The following is a 21,174-nucleotide window of genomic DNA, read 5'->3' as shown; positions in this document are numbered from 1 at the left end:
TCCACACTCCACTGAAAATGTAGAACTGGAGGGAGAGGTAATGCAGAGCCACAGAAGCTGAGAAGAGATTTGAGACACACTGTTTTGAGCCCAACACCTGGTGCATGAAACTAACAGAGAGAAACGCAGGAAACGCTAAGGGGGCTTTAAAAGGAGCCTTGGGAGAGAAGTGGAAGCTTCCTTAGAAGTGTCTGAAGCAGTAAACCAGAAGAACAAGAGCACTGGAAGGGGAAGAGATCTGGAAGTTATTTGGGAGTTATGGACCTGACTGCTCAGCTGCTTAAAATATTTTGCAAGCTCAGGCACCTCATCACTGCAAGACTGTACCCTGCCCAACAGAAAAAGCAGGCAAGTCTTTCCATTTTGCCAGAGGCAAGGGCAACAACTCAGAGTGGCTGTACAATGACGAAAGGAGCCCACCATTCACAGCAGCTTTCCCGAGGGCTCAACATCCTCAGCATAGCGATGACGCCAACCTAAGACTGTGCTGCACAGGGCTAACAAACATGGTATGAGCACCCCGTTTGCAGGATGGGGGTAGTGTTGTACCAGGCGAGGACCATGTCTTCTGACAGCTGCTGACAGGTTTGAAGTTCCCTGTAGGCTGTATCTGGTACAATACACCCCCGCTTTCTTTCCAACAGCACAGCGTTGCGTCAAGAGCACCCTGGAAAATGTACGTACATTCAGTAAACAACAGCCTGAACTGTGCATGGAAAGCAGTTAAAAGCCTTTGCAATAACCTCAAGATATTCTCGGCCTTACCTTGTTGCAGGAATTCAGGCTAAGAGTCATATTTCAGGCTTTTGTCAGGAGCAAGACCTATTTGCCTGTGCCAAGTGACTTTTAACCAAATAATCTAGCACAAGTATAAGGTGTGTTGCTCCACTGACCCAACCTTCATTTGTCTGAGTTATCAAGAAAAACCACCCCACACTACACTTGGGACCGTGACATTTATTGAAGGCTGATTATACAATCTCAAACCCATCACATCCTCCTCACAATTCAGGTTCTCTAAATAAAGAGTATTGATTTAACAGAGAATTCTGCCCACCTCCGACTGCCTGAGCCACAGAGCACCGAATCATCCCCTCTTTGTCCCAGGTGCCATTTGCAATAGGCCAACTGCCACTTCTACTGACCTTGGTCCTGCACAAGGCAGCAAAAGATCAGCATGTGGCAGCAAGGGGAGAAGTGGAGATGTCCCACTGCCAGCATGTACATGAGAATTATTTCCTGTGGAGGAAGCATCTTTTCCTCTGTGCCTGAAATCTATCTACTACACACAGTGAATCTCTGTTCTCACCCCCAGCCATTCCACTCGACCTGTGCCTCCAGCTGTCAGTGCTGTGGTTCACACAGGCACAGCAGAGCCACTGCCTAACAGCCAAGATGTCCCCTCTCAGCTGGCACCTGAAAAAAGACTGGCTTGACTGAAGAGCGAGCCCCGAGCATCCCTGTTCCATAGTCCAAGACCTGCAAGTCTGTAACAACCCTGGCTGAGCCAGCCTAAAGGCACTGAAGCATCACTGTGAAACCTGACTGATACAGCACTCATGGTCAGGGAGTCACCTGGGCTACTTGTTCATCCCAGGAGTGAACAGATGAAAACTCTGTTGCTCAAACTGCCTGGGAAGGGGCAATTCTCAAGCCTAGCTAAAAGGTCAATGGAGCCACTGCTCTGACCGTACATGGGAGGAATGGAGGTTTGCTGTCAAGTGTTCAGTTTTATTTGATTAAGAATTCAAAATGGGTTTAATTTCCTCTGCTTTTACCAATGAGGAAATTGCAAGGATTCTTTTGAAAAGGGCTGATCTGATAGGTGGAGGTGACCAGGCTAGCTATGGCTGCAGAGCCAGGTTCACTGTGGCAGCTGGAGGAGCACAGACTGTCCAGAGGGCAGATAGGTGATATTGCGGGACCGTGAGAGCTGGTACGCGATGTCTTCAGCCGCCTCCAGCTTGCGCAGCTCAATCAAGCCATCGCCTGCAGTGGCCAGTGAGTTGGCAATCAGCTCGGCTGCTTTTGAGTCTCCCTCGGCAGAGATGACAGCCGCTTTCTTTTGCTGCTCAGCCTGAAAGTAAACACATGAGAAGGGGAATAAGCAACAGGGAAAACCAGAGCGAAAGAGAAGGAAGATGCTATTGTCACATTTAAAATATAAATTCCCACTTCACCACCCTACAGTTCTTTTCCTCAGTGGGAGAGCTAAGATAGAAGGTGATTTTATTTTAAAGCTGTATTCTGTTAGACTGTTTTTCTGCCTGCTGTGGAAAAAAATGTTGAAAAATCATCTTGAAATTGCCTTGTCAGTCTTAACCTCATGAAACATTAACCCACCTAAGGGGCACTCCCTTTGGAAAATTGTCTATCAGAGTCGAGAACTTCAGTGGAGTTAAAACCAGGTCAGATAAACACTTCTACTGTTTAATCCTCCTGGTTGATTACATGCATCTTACTGCATCCACTAGATTAACTTTAGGTGTAATTGTAGGTTCTTGCAATTTCAACAGGTGTGTGTTCTCAGCCATACTGGGGTACTTTTACACGAATTGTTTCTGTGGACGTTCACCAAGATCCTGGGTTGATCTGAGATGTGGCCTTGCATGCAGTCAGTAACACACCAAGGACATGGGCCCCCGTGCCATGATATCAACCACCATGGAAAGCTTTGGCCACCCTCTCAAAATTCAAAATTCATAGCAGGATCGCTTGGGTTGCAAATCTCAACCTCGAACCCCATTTCTAACTGACTGCTGATTCCTCCCTCCTCCACACAGATGTTTCTGTTCAGCATTCCAGTAAGACTGACATGGTAGTAAAAGAAAGACCCCAAAACTCAACAAAACCAACCGTAGGCTTTATCTATCCAACAATCATGTGCCAGAGCTGAGAACCATATCACCATTATGACCCTAAGTGACTTCATCATTCAACCTGCCCAGTCTCCTGGACAGGTGAGCGAGACATTCACTGCAAGCTAGAGTGAGAAGGAAATACCAGGAACCGTTTCCAAGTTTCTCAGAAGGATGAGGTACCTTTTCCACAATGAATCTGGCTCTCTCTGCTTCTTGCTGAGCCACTTGCTTCATTTCCACCGCCTCTGTGAACTCCTTGCCAAAGGTGAGATGGGTCTGCAGGGCAGAAATCAAGCAAAGTCCACAATACTGACAGTTTACAGCAGTGCTGCTGCAACATGCACAGCTCCCGGGGGCAGGCAGCCTGCCTGTATCAGTGAAACTGGAATGGAGATGGAAAGCCAGTATCCCTAAAAGAACAGAAACTGGGACAAGTAGGCCTCCCCATCCAGTTTTGATGTTTCAAGGGAGCCATCACCAGCACAGCTCCAGTCCTAACACCAGTAATTTCAGAGAAGCACCACGCTCTCCTGCCACCACCGCCTGCACGAGCACCCGGCAGAGGGAGCCCGCTGGCTCAGCGCGCCCCTCCCACAGCAGGGCAGCCCGCGCTCTGCCAACCCATCTACACCTCTCATGCTCCATTATGCACTGGTGTGCTCAGCCCGGGCTGCCTGGACAGCCGTGCGCTCCTGGGATGGGACAGGGAAAAGGTGAATTTCCTTCAGTAGTGTGCTCAGTGGAAAGCACCAGAAATGACGAGTCAAAAACTCACGTTTTGCAGAAACTAAGTCACCTTCCTGCAAAGACTTCCTATATGTTCAAAGGCAAATGAAAGAGCTTGTTTCCATTTCCTCTAAGCAGACTTTCAAGGGAAGTCCCAAAAGAGAGAGGGAGAAGTGCATGTACAGATAGATGAAAACAGATTTAACTTACAAAGCTTATAGGGCGGTAGGAGGGAAAAGCTCCCTCCTTGAATAGTCTTAGAAGACTTACACAGCCAGGAGAATAACTAATAAATACTTCATAGAAAAAAGATGCTATGAAAAATATACATCTGCACTGCCTCCTCATGCCTTGCACTTTCTCCTGTGTCTCAGGGTACCTGTGGAACAGCTGCCTTTTCTAAAGCAAGGTGCAGCCTCATCCATCACCCACAGAACCATTTGCTCTTTATTTGAACTGTAAAAGCCCTGCAACAGTGAAGTCTGTCGATAAGCCAGCACAGCAGAGCCTTCAAGGGCTTGCTCAAGGTCACAGGCCAGCGACAAAACCAGAGGTACTGGCTTGAGCTGTAACCGCTACATACCATGCAATGGCAGACAGACAGACATAGTCCACGCATCCAAACTTCCAGCCCACCCTTCTCTGGCCATCCACTGAGCCTCTTCTCCACTGCTCTTACTTGGGCACACCCCAAAGAGAAAAACTGAAAAGGGAAAACTCTTACCAAGGACACATCATCCAGAATGAGCCCGAAGGTTGCTGCTCTCTCCGTGAGGTCTTCACTCACTTGCCTTGAGACCAGCTCTCTCTGAGTGATCAATTCTCCAGCATCAAAGCGAGCCTGAAACCAGGATGGACAACAATAAGAAAGCTCCCAGAAGTGACAGATTCTCCAGGCCCTGCCTGTCTTTGCACCCATGAGCCCGTTAATCCAGTTCTCCTCCCAAAGCTAGCAAACACAGAGCTGCCCAGGTGTTTGAAGTCAAAGACTGAACAACTGGGAATTTAAGTGTAAGCTGGAGGGGAGGTTGTCCAGGTGAGCACTTAACATAAAAAGCACACAAGCTAGACTAAAGCTGATTAGTAGCTATTTAGCAGTCACTGGGGATGCTTCCAAACCCAGAGATCTTCAGTAAACTGTAAACGGAAATCTAAGATTACATGAGAAGTGAAAATCCCAGTCTCCTGCTCGAGATTCCCAGCCTGAAGAGCAGAGCTAACAGCCGAGAGCAAGTAATGAGAAAACCCCTTTCCATCCAGAGATGTGAGTCAAGTCAGGCCAAGCAGTCAGTGACAGAGAAACAAGCAATTAGCATAGCTACATAGCTTTTCTGGATGGCCCATGAGAGCCTGAGGGTTGGAAAGAGAAGCTTTATTCTGGAGCACAACATATTCTACACTTCAGCAGGGCTCTCACTGCTAAAGAGGGGAAAAAAGGTAACTGGCAGAGCCCAGCAACCCTCATGCTGTCCTTACCACGACAGACTTGAGGATTTCGGTTGTGATTGAGGGCAGGACACGCTCATCGTAGTCCTCTCCAATACTAGTGAAAATCCGCGGTAACTGGGCAGTCACTGGTCTGAACAGGATACGTAACGTGATGTTCACGTTCTGTAGATCTGTAGGGAGACACAAGTTTAGTGACAAACCACAGGGACAGGAGAGATCCTGAAGCTGTCCTCTCCAGGGCAACTAAATTAGAAATAATAAACATTCAGACTTCTTTTTGCCAGCAGTTATTTTTACTTCCCCTTTTTCATCTTGGGACCCAAATCCTCCGTACAGATAAGATTTAAGCTTCAGTGTGTTTGCGATGCAGGGGATTCCTTACCCTACTGTAAAGGCAGAGACTTTGTGTTTAAAGGACTGAAGGAAGGGTCCTTTAATCTGTAACTGAAAAGACAGATCAAACCATCCCTGACTCTGTGCCAAACTGGACTTGGGACACGTGGGATCTCCACATCCAGAAGAAAAAAAAAAAAAAAATAAAAATCCTCAGACCACCTGGTTTTCTTCCAGTTGCCAGGTCCAAACACTCACCTTTGCTGCCTGTGATCACAGGAATGTTACGGGGGCGAGAGCGGCAGTCAAAAATGATGGGTTTCTGTACCCAGGGGATGAGGAAGTGGGTACCTTCTCCTACCACTGTGTCCTGGACCCCACGGAATCGGTCAAAGATGACAGCTCTGTGCCCTGCGTCAACTAGAGAAGAAAACAGCACATCAAGCGCGGTTTTGCTGCTGCTACCCGTTGTACCTGCACACCAAAACCTTCTCCATGGAAAGGGTTTATCAGGGTCAGTTAAGACCTTTTGCCACAGATCAGTGAAATTAATTCAATCGCTTGGAGCAACAAGGCAAAGAGAAGATGCAGCCATGCCTCCTGACCCCCCAGCCCGCTCACATGCATGGCAGCTGACTGAGCTTTATAGAGAAAGGCCCTCACAATCCTCTTGCTTGTGCAGTGCACGAGGTATAAAACAGCACAGCAATGTCCATTTTCACGTCCATTTTCTCCTGGTGCCATTAGCAATAAAAGCCCAGAGCAGCCAAGATACTGACAAAAAAAATAAAAATAAAAATAAAGTGAACTGGAAGCACTCAGCTTCTCGCACTCACCATTGTAAAGAGCAGAATTGACAACTCCACCCGCGACAGCCAACCCCAGGCCGAGCTTCCCAAGGCCTTCAAACACCTTCGCAGCCATTTCCCACGTCCCGTTGCAGCCTCTTTAGAAAGTCCCTCCTGAAAAAAAACAAAGCAAAACAAAACCCACAAGTTTGGTAAAACCATGTTAAGCAAGAAGGCCAGGGGGTCCTGCGTGCAAGCGCCTACAGAGCCGAGGATTAACCTCCAACCCCAGCGCCCGCCCGCCCGCCCCGCATCCCGGCTCACCCCAGCCTCCCCGCACCCCGAACCCGGCCCAGCCGCCTCCCGCTCCCTCCGAGGCCGCTCGTCCCCAAGGACCGGGCGTCCGGTGACCCGAGGCCCCGCTCGCTCCCGCCCGCGGAGCCCCGGGACCTACCGCCCCCCCCACCTCCCCCGACTCCGCGCCCCTGACCTCCACATGAATCCGCGGCCGCCCTCCCCAGCGCGCATGCGCGCCGCACCAAAACGCCCGCTCCTCATTGGCCCGCGCCCCTCCGCGGCATTCTGGGATATGTAGTTCCACTTCGCCCTTCCCTCTTGCCCGGCTGGCTGACAACTCCCGGCGAGCCCCGCGGCCACACTCTCGCTTCAGCAAGGACGCTTGCCATTGGCTGCGGGCTTCCCGCTGCCCGCAAAGCCTCTCGGGAGTCGTAGTCCTGGCGTCGGGATGCCACGTTGGGGGAGCTCTGAGGTGCGACCTGAACACCCAGGGAGGGTGGGCCAGCGTGTGCCCCCTCCTCGCTTGTCACAGGAGAAAACGGGCCTGGAACTGGCCTTTTCCAGTGCCACCAGGGCAGAGGGGCAGCGCGTCCTGGGGAGGGGGGCGTGGGGGTCAGTGGCGGTTCAGTGGATTTTGGGGAAGCACTGGCAGTGCCCAGCGGGGACCCCAGAAGTCTGGCCACATCCCCCGCTGGCTGTGATGTTCCTGGAAAGTGGTAATTAATTCACTCTCTGGGACTCAATTTTGGAGTTTTAGAAATCAGGCATTCTTTATTACAGGGCTAGACACAGAGGGGAGAGCTCCTCCTAATGTGTGAGTGTGAGAATGAAATCAACTACCTTAGTCATACATATTCATTGCATTTTTATGATATTCATAACTTCTCCGGGAACTCATTTAGCATATGTTAATTTCTCTGGTGCATGTCAGTTGGAATCTTCGGGTGGTCGTCGGGGGTCTTCAGATGAAGGCTCGTAGTCTTCTTCACTGTGTTCGCCAGTTGACCCTCACTTCTGCGCAAACTCAGTCCTGTGGTCACATACATCTTGTCCTTCCAGGCTTGCCTGCTCTAGTTCTGTTGCTAATTTGCAGTTTCTTTATATTTATTTGCACCTGCCACTACAAGGCCAAACCGTCTCCAGTAAGATAATTTATCAGTGCCTTATCCTATAGTTATTCCAACTATTTCTCAAAAGATCAGTATTTGTTCTGCAGCACAATTGTTAAATGATTAAAACATCTTAAATCGATCTTAATAATTATATTCCACAAATATATATTTTCTAATAATCTTAGTTTGCAGGTATCAGTGACACTGTTCCCAGACCAGGCAGACACCCGCCACATGCACTTTGTCCCCTTTGGTGTGAGAAACCAGCCAGCCCCCAGCGCAGCCCCGTCCCGCTGCGGACAAAGGCCCCTTATTCCCTCGCCATGAGCCTCCCCTTGGGCCCAGCGACCCCCCGAGCAGGAGGCCCGATGCCACTAGAGGGAAGCAGCACTCTCCCATCGGCTCCAGGAATCTGGATTAAAAGGGAAAAAAAGAAATGGGAGGAAAAAAAAAAAAAAAAAAAAAAAAAAAGAGAAAGAAACCCTCTTCCCAGGGAGACCCCAGAGGAGCCGCTTTCCCCCTGGCAGCCCTGTCCTATCCCCACTGTGGGACCCTCCCTGGTGGGTTTTCCCTCTGATGTGACACCCCTGGTCACTGGGCACTTCATTACCTCCCAGTCCCCATCCTCCCTGACAGCATCTCAGGATAAAAATGGTGCTGAACCCCCTCCTTTAGGGTCCAGCAAATCCCAGGAGCAACCAGAGAGCATCATGTCCCCTCTCAGAGCATCCCCTTCCTCCCGCTTCTCTGCTCTGTGTGGGGAAACTGAGGCACGGAGCTGCTCAGCAACCTGGCGATGGAAGCTCCTGTGCTGCAACCTGGCTGCCTGTGCTGTCCTTTGAGTGGGGTGACAGATCAGGGCCCTAAAAGTGAGGGCAGGTCCCAGCTGATATCCCTGATCCCCAGCTCTCGCCTTGCGTGTGCTTCCAACCCTGTGTGCGCAGCCTGGGCCGGCCGCACTGGACCAGCTCCTGCCTGGGAAGGCCACCCCCCTCCTGGGTCCCCTCTGGCATCCCGGGGTCCCCCAAGTCCCCAGCACCTCTGTGTGGACACGTGTGGTGTGGAAACCCCATCCTGTGTCTGGCAATGCTCCTTTCAAGGCCACAAAAGCTCTTTTGTGCCTCAGCAGCAGTGGGAAGTGAACAGTGCAGAGGACCAGGATGAGGTGAGGGTGTTCAGTGGTAGCTGAACCTGCTGGGGGACCCCCTCCCCCCAAAGCCCACCTGAAGTGGGGGTGCCCCAGGGAACCACGGCCAAGGCCTAAAAGCTGCCCTGAGCAGGACCTGGCCCTCCTCACAGTCACTATTCCTGAAAACCCAAGGCAACACTAATTTGGGGGGGGCAGATCTTGGCAACCCCTTCACTGCAGCAGGAAGGCAGCGTAACGCTGCATTTTGGGTGCTCCCATGCCCACCTTTGGCCACGTGCCTCCTGCCAGGGATAAACCCCGGGAGCATCCACCTCCGCCTCCAGCCCAGTTGGCAGGATCAGCCCCAACAGCCCAGCACCATCCCAGTGCATCCCCCACCACCCGCTGGGCTTTCCCCCAAGGATGACTTTGTCCCGGGAGGCTTCTATCTACTTGCATCTAATCCAATAACAACATCCTAATTGGTGACAAAGCCACGGCTATAAACACCGAGAGATTTATTCCCTTTTGATGTGAGATTCACGCAGGGCACAATTCAGTCATTAAACTCAGAATTTATGGAGCTGGGGCTTTGCACCCCCCTGCCCGGCATCACCCTGCGCTTTGCATTTCACAGCAGCCATTGTGGGCATGTTTGCTGCCAGCTTTGTGCAGCCCCCTTCCCTTTTCCTCGCTGTATGAAATGAGTGTTTCCCATTCATGCAAGAAAGGGAAAAAGGCTCGTGGCAATGTGGATTTTTGGTTCAGGGCCTGGGTTTTAGGGTGGGAACCCCGGGAGCCGCCGGGTCGGAGCCGGTGACACCCGCTCAGCGAAACCGGAGGAAAATGAGCCCTTTGTGCGGGGAATATCTGGCGGGTGATTCAGCCAGGGCTGACGCCGGCCATACGGGCTGACACGCCGCTTGGCACTTTGTGGGGACCTGATGTTTCTCCCCGCCACCCACCAAAACTGTCCCCAGCTTTGTGGGCTGGGGGACATGGCACAAACCCTTGGTGACCGGTGACTTGCCAGGTTCGGGATGGAGGTGAGGGGCTGAGCAGTCCCAAATCAGCCAGGAGCATCCTGTGCCCCACGGGACGAGGCGAAGGTGGCTGTGGAGGTGCACCCTGAAACAGTGCCAGGATGAGACCCAGTGGCCACTGTCCCCAGGTGTCACTGCACCCCTCGCTTGAATCTTTTAACGAAGCTGCTGCTATCCACCATGTTTTGGGGGGACATTCCTCCACGGGGCAAAGAAACGGCGGCTTCAAGAAGCGGCTCATTGTCCTCAGGCGGTGCGGCCAGAGCTGGACAGCCTGGCCCAGCTCCGGCCACCACGGCACAGGAACAAAAAGCCTCCTCTTCTCCAGCCCTCCACAACCGGGCGTCCCTGGCCAGCGCTGCCCCTGAAAAATTTATGGCATGAAGTTTGCAAACTGCGGAGAATCCGAGCGCTCGGCGGCCGGTGACCCCAGGGACGCGGGGCCGTGAAGGCAGGCGTCGATCCGCAGGGATGCGGTGGCAGAGTCACGGGCGTGGAGAGCTGCTTTTGGCAGAAATGAGTTTTTTCCAACCCAAACCCATGGGTTTGGTTCATACATGGAGGGATGGGGATTATGCTGCTGCCCGTTCCCACCCGCGCGGCCCCACACAGGGGTCCCAGCCTGAGCCTCGGCAGCTCCAGCCCCACGCCCGGCACGTAACCCAGTTAGTCTCAATAAGCATTTAAATTAAATTAGTTAAACTACATTAAACCCCTGCGAGGACACGGTTCAGAGTGGAAACAGCCTTAATGTGATTTCAGCTGACTTCCCTGCCACAATTTGCAAGTCAGAGAAATCGAATTAAGGCTGTTTTCATTCTGAACTCTGTCCACACAGGCCTGTAATGCAGTTTAATTAATCTGCTTTAAAATTGAGCCTGTCTTTCATTCAGACAACTTCACCTGACTCACCCCAGAGAAGCAAAAACTGCTCAGGCAGGCAGTGGGATCGGGCTGGAAGCCCTGGGTAGGCGCAGGGCTTGGCTGTAGGCTTGGGGATGGAAAGTCCTGAAGGATTTAGAGAAATCCAGCATTATCCCTAATCCCATCGGGGAATTAATCTGGGGCCAGGCTCCGTGCAGCAGCGAGCTGCAGCAGCCCGTGCTGGGCTCCCCCACGCCCAGGGAGCCGGAGCATCCCGGCTCTCTGCCGCCCGGGGTCCCAGCAGCGCCGCGGGCACTGGGGCCAGGGTTTCTCGGCTCTCCTCGATGGTTATCGCCGCTTAACAAAGTTTCCTCCTCAGTGGAAGCGAGCAGCTAGCTGAAACCGGCTGCATTAAGGCCGGTGCTGCTCCTGGGAAGGCTGTAATGGCTGGTAATTGTTCCAAGGAGGCTGGGGCTGGGCCAGGGAAGATGTCGGCTTCCCAAAACCCACAGCCCCTTTATCTTCCCCACATCCTCCAGCTGCTCCCTGTCCCCTTCCCCATCCCCTTCCTCTGGCTTGCACCAAATTTGCAAAGTAAATGGGCTGCTCTGGTCTTCATCACCAAAACACAACCCCAGTGGGGATCTGGGGCTCCCCCCGGCATGCAGGGGCACCTCGTGTGCAAGGGGTGGGGGGTGTGTGTGTGTGTGTGTGTGTGTGTGTGTGTGTGTCTCCCATCTTCCCTTTGCTCCCAACCCCTTTTCTCTATAAAGGTAAAATGGCATCTCCATAAAGGACCTCCAATTAAAAGGGAGTTAATGACTTAATGAATCATAACAAAATCTGCTTGCATTAGCACATGAACTGCTGACCCTCTCTGGTTGTGGCTACCAGCTTTTTAATTGCATTACCTTTTTATTTCCTTCCCAGCAAATTGTCTGCTTGTTAAGTGTGTTGGGGTGGAGCGAGCGGGGCTCTGGAGGGTGAGGGACAGGTAGAGCCCAGCCCGGAGCGGGTGAGCCCCCCCTGCACCCCATCCCGCACCAGCACTGACCTGGAGCCTGAGCCCCAGCACACCAAGAATCCACGCTGCTCTTTTCCTCTGATGATGGGGATCTGCAGTAATGCAGAAAATTAAGACCTAAATTAAATTAAGACTTAAATTAAATTAAGATTTTTTGGGGTTCTAGGAGCTATATAGACCCCCCAAATGAGGTTTGCATGCTGCTGCAGCATCCCCATCACTCTCCCCACCTTATAGCCCCCACCCCCACCCCGAGCAGCCAGGAGGGTTAACAGGGCTGGACTTTCCTCTTCATTAACTGCTCATTAATGCACCATCACACCTTGGGGACCAGCTCCAGGATGGGCTTTCCCCTCCCCACAGCCTGGCTGTGCCCACCCAGGGACTCACATGGCAGCTCCTGTCCTAAGCATCTTCTAATGAGCACCTTGTCACACACACACACCCCTCCCCAGCTTTGGGGGGGTCCAACAGACACCAAAATAACACCCAGCCCACCCTGGGCTTTGTCAAACATTTCCCTCCCCTCCCCTTTCTGGCATGGTCATCACTACCCTTGGTCTTTCAAGGCTCCCCCAACACCACCCACTGCACCCACCCAAAGGCGGCACTGGCTGTGGGTGCTCCACTGGTGGGTGGCTGAGCCCACCCGTGCCAGGCTGGGTGATCGATGGCTCCGTAACACCACTGACATTGGATTTAGGGTTGGCTACACCCAGCCCCGCTCCCCTCCACCCAGGGGCTCTAAAAGCCTTTTCATCTGAGCTGGTGTGATACAGGAATCGCTGGAAGGAGCCAGCCCTGTGCCGGCACGACGGCACAGGAGGGCGAAGCCGTGGCATGGCCCTGAAATGGGGGGTTCACACCAGGCTGGGGGAGGTTGGGGGCCTGGGAAGCCCTGGGACCCTCCGCGAGGCCAGTGGGAGCAGCTTTGCTGGGGGGACACAGTGTTTCTGTGCTGCTTCCCAGGTCTGCTGGAAGGGCAGGAACAGTCCCTGACTCATTTGCAGGGAAAAAAAAAAAAAAAAAAAAAAAGGAGCAAAATTGACAGTTATGGGGGTGATGTGGCCAGGATTTGGTGGGGTCTCCACTGCTGGGGTGCCCACTGGGAGGAAAAACCCTCCTGGTGGTTTTTGCACAGCTCAGAGCAGGGTGGGGGTCGGGTCTGGGGGGATGCAGCTGGTGCATCCCAGTGGTCCCCAACCGAGCCCACCACATCCTGCCAGCCCCATCGCTGTCCCCGACATGGGGCTCCCCAATCCTGGGCTGAAATCTTTCCAGGGGGACAGGCTGGCCTCGGCGCACGCCACATCCCGTGCCGGGACAAATCCTGCCCCTCTCCCGCTGCAGCCCATCCGTCCCTGGGACAATAGCACTTCAGTCTCGCCTCGCCGCCAGCAGCTGCCCGCACGGCCGGGCCCCACGGCCCCCTGCCCCTTCTGCCCCCGGGGGGGGGCTGTGATGTCCCCCATCCCGCTGGGAACAGCTGGGCTGAGCATCCCCAACCTGCCCGCCGAGCGGCTGTTTCCAGAACTACGAGAGGGGTCAGGGAGAGGTCTGGGATGTTTTAGTCTTCCTGTAACGTTTTTAATTGCTCATTTATTTAGTGCAATTAGTCCCAGGTGCTTGCTCTTGTCTGTGTGACCCCGGAGGGTGGCTCTCCAGCCTGGCCCGGCTATTCCGAGCTGTTGGATCGATCGGCTCCTGGTGAAGGATGCCGAGACCCCTCTCACCACCCAGCCAGGCTCTGGTGATGTGTGTCCACGTTCACGTCCCTCACCCGTGACCTTGTCCTTGGCACAGTCCCCCCTGTCCCTGCCAAGGCCAGCTCACCCCCAGCATCTCCCTGTGCCTGTGCAGGAGGGATGGGCTGGAGGAGATGCAGCGCTGCAGCCTCCCAGTGAGTGCAGCCCCCCCCGGAGAAGTGGTACCAGTCAGAGCATCCTCACCGCAGCCCAAACCATGCTGAGCACCCAGCACCCAGGGACAGGCCAAGCAGCTGAACAGGCAATGCTGGGTGCAGGATCCATCCCTGGAAAAAAACACACCGCCCCCTCGCTCCCCACCCCCCCACCCCCCCCCAGCTTTCTGCCATCTCAGAGGAGACAGGAAAGCTGCTGGAGCTGGCGGCTGCCGGGGGGGGGGGGGGGGAAACAATCCGGTGCTTTGTGGAAGCTGCCGTGAAAAGAAACCACCCCAAAACGCCGGCGAGGTCAGGCAGCCCCGGGGCTGCCTTTTGTCCCGCAGGCAGAGTGCTGCGGGGGGGGGAACACATACACAAACCGCAGGCCCCCCTTCGCTGTGAGTCAGGGCAGGAACCACCAGTGCTGGCAGCGAGAGCTCAGCGAGGGGCTGGCAGGCGTTGGGGGGGGGTTGCAAACGCTGGGGGGGGGGGGGTCGCAGGCGTTGGGGGGGCGTTGCAGGCATTGGAGGGGGTTGCAGGCCTTGGGGGGGGGTGTTGCAGGCATTGGGGGGGGTTGCAGGCGTTGGGGGGGGTTGCAGGCGTTGAGGGGGGGGTTGCAGGCTTTGGGGGGGTTGCAGGCGTGTGGGGGGGTTGCAGGCGTTGAGGGGGGGCTGCAGGCATTGGGGGGGGTTGCAGGTGTTGAGGGGGGGCTGTAAGTGTTGAGGGGGGGCTGCAGGCATTGGGGGGGGTTGCAGGCGTTGAGGGGGGTTGCAGGCGTTGGGGGGGGGTTGCAGGTGTTGGGGGTGTTACCCAGCCCCTGCTCTTTGCACACCAGTACAACCTGCCCCACCGCTGGCTTTGGCAGCCCAGCCGGGCAGCCCATGGTTGGGGTTTGGCAGCTGCCCCCCCCCAAGCTGAGCGCCCCGTTGCCTCCAGCCCTTCCCTTTAACTCCTCCAGCTTCTAATAGGCTGGGGGCTTTCTCTGCCAAATGCATCTCCATCACTCCCCAGGTATTACTTCCCCCATGGCTCTCTCCCAGCATTTTCATTCCCTGGCACCGTTAACAACCGGGAGCTCTTCGAGATTAAACCTTTTTGCTTCCTATTTCTCCATACACCCAAATTTCAGTGCACTTTAATTGTCTGCCAATTGATTCCCTAAATTCCCCGCTGACACGCATAATGTTTAATTCGCGGATACTGGGAAAGAGGCAGCTCGGGGGCTGTATGAATCCATCTTTAACTCAGCTGCGCTCAGCCAGATCACAGAGCATTGGGGAAAAGATGCTGAGAAAGCCAGTTCTTTGTGGGCCAGGTGCTGGGGGCTGGCTGGAGCGAGGAGGGGGGGGGGCTCCGCTGGGGTGGCCCCCCCAGTTTCAGCCCCTGGGCTGGGCTCCCAGACCCTGCAGCGAAGTTCCCATTGACCAAAAGCTGCTACTGAAACATCCCCAAAGCTGGGAGAGCAATGGCATGGCCTGATCCTGCCCTGTGGGGAATCTGCTGAGCTCAGATGGACCTGGGGGGCTCTGAGGAAGGAATCCCCCCCCCCTCCAGTTTCCACCTGCCCCCAGTGCTCTCATCCATGGGATAACTTCTTGCTGTCCCCGGATCCAGCCGTGCATGGTGAGGCCACATCCTGCCCCGTCCCCCTTTTTGCTTTGCAATGGGCAGAGCTGCAAAGCTGCCTCAGGGGAGGCGGGGGGTGCCCCCAGACCTCCCCCCCCCCCGCCGCGGCATCCCTGCTCCACTCAAGCTGGGGAAGCCTCTGCAACAGCAAACAGAAATAACGAGTCCGACCACGAAACGGAGATGAAAAAACACTTCAGCTAATGGCTGCCCATGGAGGAGGCTTTGAAGTTTATTGGAGACAGACCTTCGGGGGCTGTGCGGGTCCCGGGGAGGGAGCCGGGGGGGGGCTCAGCCCTGGGGAAAGCCTGGATTTATCCGCTCCTCCAGAGACACCGGCTGGACAGCACATCCCTGCAGGGGTCAGCCCTTGCCACCACGGCACGGGGATGTCGTGACAGTGGGGACATGCTGGGGACCCAGCCACATCCTGGAGGAGACCTTCCCCAGCAGAGAGGTGACGCACAGCCCCCCCAGTGCCCCATCACTGCCAAGGAGGGGTCCCTGCAGCACCGGGACTGTGTGGGTGCCCCAGGTGAGGAGGGGACCCCAGCTCGGGGCAACCTCCAGCAGAGGAATTTTGGGGGGTAGCTCCCCCCAAGCCCTGCCAGGGGAGGGTGTGGGAGCAGGTCACGCAGGAGCTGGGGGTGCGGGTCCCAGCTGGGGTTTATTGGCAGGCTCTGCTTTGGTTCTGCATTACGGATGGAGCTCAGTTTTCAAACTGCTGCTAATTGAGTGCTCGGGCAGGCTGGTGGCAGAGGTAAGGAGAAGGGCTGGGGGCGGCTTGGGGGACACAGAGCTCTCGCCTTGCACGGCCAAGTCTGTGGGACCAGGCAGCTGGTCCCAGCGCTGGCCATCGCTTTACAGGGGAGGAAGCAAAAGAGAAAGTCTTTTTTTCCCGCTGGGGCGAAGGATGAACGGTCCGTGAAGGTGCTGCAGCACAGCGGGGAGCAGAAACCCCCGTCCCAAGCAGCTTGCATGAAGCTGGGACATGGATGAAGCCCCCTGCTCCCAGCCACAGGCTTTTCTCCACCTGCCCTGCAGAGAAGGGGATATCCTTAAATCATTTAATTTAATTAAGCCTTGTGGTTACTGCCAGTTAAATAGATGGATCACAAGGACCTCTGCTCTCTCCTCTCCCAAAGCTGATCCTTCATTAAAGCGTTTCCCCAGGTCTGGCAGGAGGGAGGCTGAGGCTGCAGGAGAGGGGCTGGGGGAATGTTGAACGCCCAGAAGGTGGGTCCTGGGGGGCCAGATCCTGCCGGGAGGGTCAGGTGCTGGGCAGCATTTGGGGGTTATTAATGTCCCAACACTACCTGGGACCTGTAGCACGATGGACCTGACCCAGGCACAAGCAGCCCCCGGGGAGGAGTTTCTCCCCATCTCCAACCCCCCTCGCTCTTCCCCAGCCCATCGTTTGCGGGGATGTGGCTCAGGAGAAGCAGGGTTTCATGAATGTCACTGGGTAGGGGACATCTCCCCTCCACATGTGGGGTTTTGGGAAAGGAGAGACCGAAGCTGAGCCCTCCCCACTCAAACCACCTTCACACCTCCAGGAGCAGCTGCTCCGGGAGCTGATCTGCCTGGGAATGCCGACAGCCATCAAAAGCAGAGCAATGCTGCTGGCCTCTTTATACAGACAGTAAAAAGGTTTAAACAAAAGCTGCTAAGTAAATAATAAAAGCCAAAAAAGACTGGAGGGAATTTTTGCCTTGATAGGAACTGCTCCCTCCTTCCCCCTGGCCCCCCGCGCTTCGCCCAAACCTCCTGGCCAGGGGGTTATTTCCCTGGGCGACGTCTCGGAAGTCTGCACTGCACCAGATTTGCTCCCCAGGGCCTTTGAATGGAGGTTTTATGAAGGCTAATAAATATTGAGAGTGTAGCTGTTCAAAACATCGCTTGCCAGCGCCTCGCTGAGCCGGGGGAGCACGGCTGCAGAGGCTGGGGGGGGATTTGGAGGTTCTCGCTGCGAGGGGTTGGCACCGTCTCCACTGGCCACGTTGTGGGTCTGGCTCAGCCATGGAGCATTACGGAGGTTTATGCCTCGGTAGATGCACATACCCCCTCCAGACATGACCCTCCTCACTGCTGCCAGATCTGTCTTCCCACATGTCCGCCCCCCCATCCTTCCCCACTGCCCTCCCGCTGCTGTGACGGTGTCCCCCGAGCCTGGTGACATGAATACATTCAACAGCAGCCCCTTCCCAACCCACCTTGCCACCAACCAGAGAGGATGGGGATGGTCAGGATGAACCAGAGCTCCCTGAGCCCAGTGGTGCTCAGTCCCCTACCCCAGAGGCTGGCCAAGGCTGGGGGGGGGGACACACACGATTCATCCAAGCTGTCACCCCTGCCTGGCCCCAGAGGGAACTCCACATGCTCCTTTTTATAGCTCTTCCTGGAGAAAGCATCCCCGCCGTGGGCAGCTGCTGCGGGGGGAGATGCTCTTTCCAGAGAAGCCAGGAGCAAAGCTGCTGCTTTTCCCCAAATCCCTCCCAAGTTTTAGAATATTTGGGAACCCACAGCAGAGTGCCCAAAGCCCTGCTCTGCACAGCCCCCCCGCGGAGCACGAGTTAACTAACCATTATGGAGAGGCCCTTTCCCCGTGCGTGCGCAGCCGAGCCCTCGTGGGTTCCTCCGCTTTCAGCCCAAGGACACGTTCATGGAAGCTTTTCCCAAGGTTTCCTGTTTTACTGTGCCCCCCCCGGCTGCCTCCCCCAGGCCCCAGTGGCTGCAGAGAATGGGGTACCTTGCAAAACTCAGAGGGGGAGAAGGTGGATCCCCACATGGCATCACAGGAGGGAAGGGGCGATCACATCCTCGGAGGAGCCCCAGCGAGGACGGTGGCTGGAGGAAACGCCCCCGGGAAGATTTTCCTCGAGGAGAGCGTGTCTGAGCTGCTTTCTGCCCAACAGACGTGGTTAGAGGCAGGGAGAACAATTCACCGCTCAAAGCGCTTTGGGTTCAAGGGTTTCCGTGCAGAGCAAGCAAAGCTTTCACCAAAACTCGGTACAGATGGAAGTATTGCACTGATTCCCTTTTTTTTTTTTTTTTTTTTTTGTTTAATTAAATACAATTGTGGGGGAGGAAAAGCACGTGGGATGGTTTGTTTTCATTTTAATATCCTTTGGAGGTGCTGGAAATGGCACTCCCAGGTGGGCATAGCAGGGCTGGGTGCGGAGCCAGGCGGCACGGCTCTCACCCCCCAGCACCTCGTCCTGCTCATTGCAGCATCCCCAGCGGAACCGGGAGCAGGTCCCTGCTCACGAGGGGTCACGGCTCCTTTGCAGCCATCACCGGGGCGAGCAGAGCCAGACAAAGCAGCAGCAGGGGCTGCGCAGGCACCATAGGCACCATGGGGTGCAGAGCCCCAGAGATGAAGCAGCACAGGAGGAGACAGATTCCCGGCCGTGCTGCCAGCTCCCCCAGCTGCAACCTTCGGCCTCGGCACTGTTTCCCTACCCTGGGTGTCCCAAGGAAACCTCCCACGAGCAGAAGATGCAGGAGAGCAATCCACAGCCCAGGTAACCTGCAGAAAGCATCGGTACTAGCTTGCCGAGAGCTGGCTGGCTAAACAAGAGCGGCAGACAGAAAACCAACCGAGGGGGGATATCAGAAAAGCAGAACAGGGAACAGCCGCCGTGCTTTGGGTGAGTCGTTTATGCGGAATAATCAGGCCAAGCACTCAAGCTGCAGAGACAGGACCTGACACAGTGGATCACATTTCTATCCTTAAAGGCCTCTAGCCAAAACCGACTGAAAGCTCTGAATTTGTGGGTTCAGGTAGAGGGTAATTTTTTTATTTTATTTTTTTTATTTTAAATACATCCCTTTGAAAGAGAAATGATGTCATGGGAAAAGCAGTTTTCCAGCAGTCCCCCATTATCTCACCTGTGCAGCCACAGGGACCTGGCTTGGGTGAGGGATGTGGGGAGCCTGGAGCAGCCCAGCCCCACACAAGAATGGGGCTGGGGTCTGCTCCTGCCCACTGGCACCAGCCACCCCAAGAGCAGCAGCCTGCATTGCCTCGCTCAGGTTACAGCGGGGCTGGAGGCCCCTCAGCTGAGGTTTCTTGCTCCCCCAGAGCTTTTTGGGCTGCAACACAAGGCCATACTGGAATGGGTAGGAGGAAGGGAGTGGGATGCTGATGTCTGAAATGCACCACATTATTTTTTTGTGAATGAATGAGGCAGGCACCCTGCTCTTGGGATGACTGGTCTGAAGAAGCCCATTAGTGCTCTGTGTGGTTTCTTTTCTAACTCAGTGACAGCAACCAGGGACCTCCAGAGCAAAACCACCTCCAGGGTCTGCACTGGAGACCTGACCCCCTGGGACCACCACAGCCTGCAGCCTCCATGGGCCAGGAATGCTCTGTACCATCAGCAGAGGATGCTCCAGCAGGACACCCGAGCACCTTCCCAGTGAAAACAAGTGTGGAAGGGGCTGTTCTTTGCCCAGAGCATCCCAGGCAGCCCCTTGCTCTGGGGAAACCACTTGTGGAGAAGCTCAGGGCCAGGGTTCATGCGTCCTGAGCTGGCCAGTGGCTTTTCTGTTGGCTGTACAGCAAAGGGCAGGTGTTTGGCATCCAATGTGCCCTGAAAAATCCTGGCTCAGGGATGTAAGTGAAGTTGGGTGTGTGCACAAAGACAAATCCTCCTCTCGAGCTGTCCTGAGCAGTTGTCTGCCTTGAGATGCCTCTTTCTTCCCGGGCAATGATTCAGCCCATCTAAGATATAAATTGTCCCCGGAAGATTCCTGTCCCTCTCCATTGACTGGAAGGAGACCAGAGCAGCTACATTATTCATAGAAGCATCTCAGTCTGATGCCCAGGGTAGAGATGCAGCTTCCAGAGCACACACTGAGCACCCAGCAACCTCGCTGTAGATTCAAGCTTTGAAAAAGCAGAGACACCAAATCCAGGTTCAGCTCCCCCCTCCTGGAGCTCTGCCTCCCTCAGTGGGTGCTCAGGGAGAGCACCCAGCAGCACCTCTGCTGCTAACAGGGACCCGATCACCCAACAAGCACCCCTGAGATTGCAAGCAGGGGAAGCAGGATGCGGCCCAAGGAGCTCATCACCTATACATGGATTTAACAGGGCAAAGCCTCCAGCATCCAGACTATGGGTCGCTGCAGTGGAAGCTGCAGCCCAGATTTCCTGGAAGGCTACAGGGCTCTTCCAAGCATCCTTTTGCAGGAAACCTGCAATGGGTGAATGAACAAATGGGTGAATGAGGCTCCCTGCGAGGAAAGCTGCTCCGCTTCTCTGGATCTGGGTCATCTGGTCAAGGCGAGGTCTGAGAACTGGTTGAATAACTCCAGTGCATCTTCCACGGCGGGGAAAGATAACAGCGATCCCACCCTGCTACTCGGCTTGCTCTGGAGCAGGTTGCATATGGAGAGAGAAGGGAGACAGCCAGTGCTGCTCGAGGCCATAAATTAACCTCAGGGTTTCCTAATGGGACCCTGATTTATCTCCTGCCTCTGTCTGAACTAATTGAGTTCATTCCACTCGGTGATTCATGCCATGGAAATGGGTTCCAGAGAAAATGGGACCTCAAGCGGCTTCAGCAAATCCCTCGCTTTATTAGCCAGGGAGCCGTAATGCTTTTAAAACAAGGAGATTTTCAAAAGCAGCAGCTAGCCCCCAGCTGATCAGTCGCTGCCAGTGGCCGCAGCTCAGGTTTCAGCCAGGGCTGCCACGTCCATCCCCAGCCGGGGGTGCCAGCGGGAGCCAGAGGGCAAAATAAGGGGGTTCGTGGCCCCCAGCCCTGCTGGGGGTGGGCTGGGGGCTCAGCCAGCCACCAGTACCCCCACAGCAGTGGCAAATAAGTCACCTGCCCTTTCCCTTCCCAGGGGATGGGGAGGGAGGTGGGCGAAGGAAAAGCCACCCTGAGCTGCTCTTACCACCCTCTGATCAGCACAAGAGGTGAAATAGCAGCTTGGTTTAATTCCTTGCCTCTGCACAGCGGGATGTGCATCCCCATCTCTGACCTACATCCCAGCTGAAAACCCCAGTCCC

General features: G+C 54.9%; 1 protein-coding gene across 1 annotated transcript; it reads right to left on the bottom strand.

Annotated features, from left to right (window-relative positions):
• Positions 1-942: 942 nt before the first annotated feature.
• PHB (prohibitin) lies at positions 943-6,711 on the bottom strand. The gene is made up of 7 exons (XM_042787420.1): positions 6,648-6,711; positions 6,206-6,331; positions 5,628-5,789; positions 5,064-5,206; positions 4,312-4,428; positions 3,042-3,137; positions 943-2,077 (listed from the first exon to the last, which is right to left on the bottom strand). The coding sequence occupies exons 2-7, from the start codon at positions 6,291-6,293 to the stop codon at positions 1,865-1,867; spliced, it is 819 nt and encodes a 272-aa protein (XP_042643354.1). The 5' UTR covers positions 6,294-6,331; positions 6,648-6,711; the 3' UTR covers positions 943-1,864.
• Between the last annotated feature and the right edge of the window lie 14,463 nt (positions 6,712-21,174).

This window comes from Tyto alba, unplaced genomic scaffold, assembly GCF_018691265.1.
Source record: "Tyto alba isolate M040663 unplaced genomic scaffold, T.alba_DEE_v4.0 Super-Scaffold_12, whole genome shotgun sequence".
Taxonomy (NCBI): domain Eukaryota; kingdom Metazoa; phylum Chordata; class Aves; order Strigiformes; family Tytonidae; genus Tyto; species Tyto alba.
Note: the sequence above shows the minus strand (reverse complement) of the source record. Positions and strands in the feature narration are given on the sequence as shown.

Bases quoted from the DNA above. Each gene is read 5' to 3' on its own strand.
- PHB (XM_042787420.1), bottom strand. From the start codon at position 6,293: ATGGCTGCGAAGGTGTTTGAAGGCCTTGGGAAGCTCGGCCTGGGGTTG. The intron at 5,207-5,627 runs GTGAGTGTTTGG...GTCTCCCTACAG, and splicing joins TGTGATCACAGGCAGCAAAG to ATCTACAGAACGTGAACATC. The intron at 4,429-5,063 runs GTAAGGACAGCA...TCCTGGTTTCAG, and splicing joins AAATCCTCAAGTCTGTCGTG to GCTCGCTTTGATGCTGGAGA.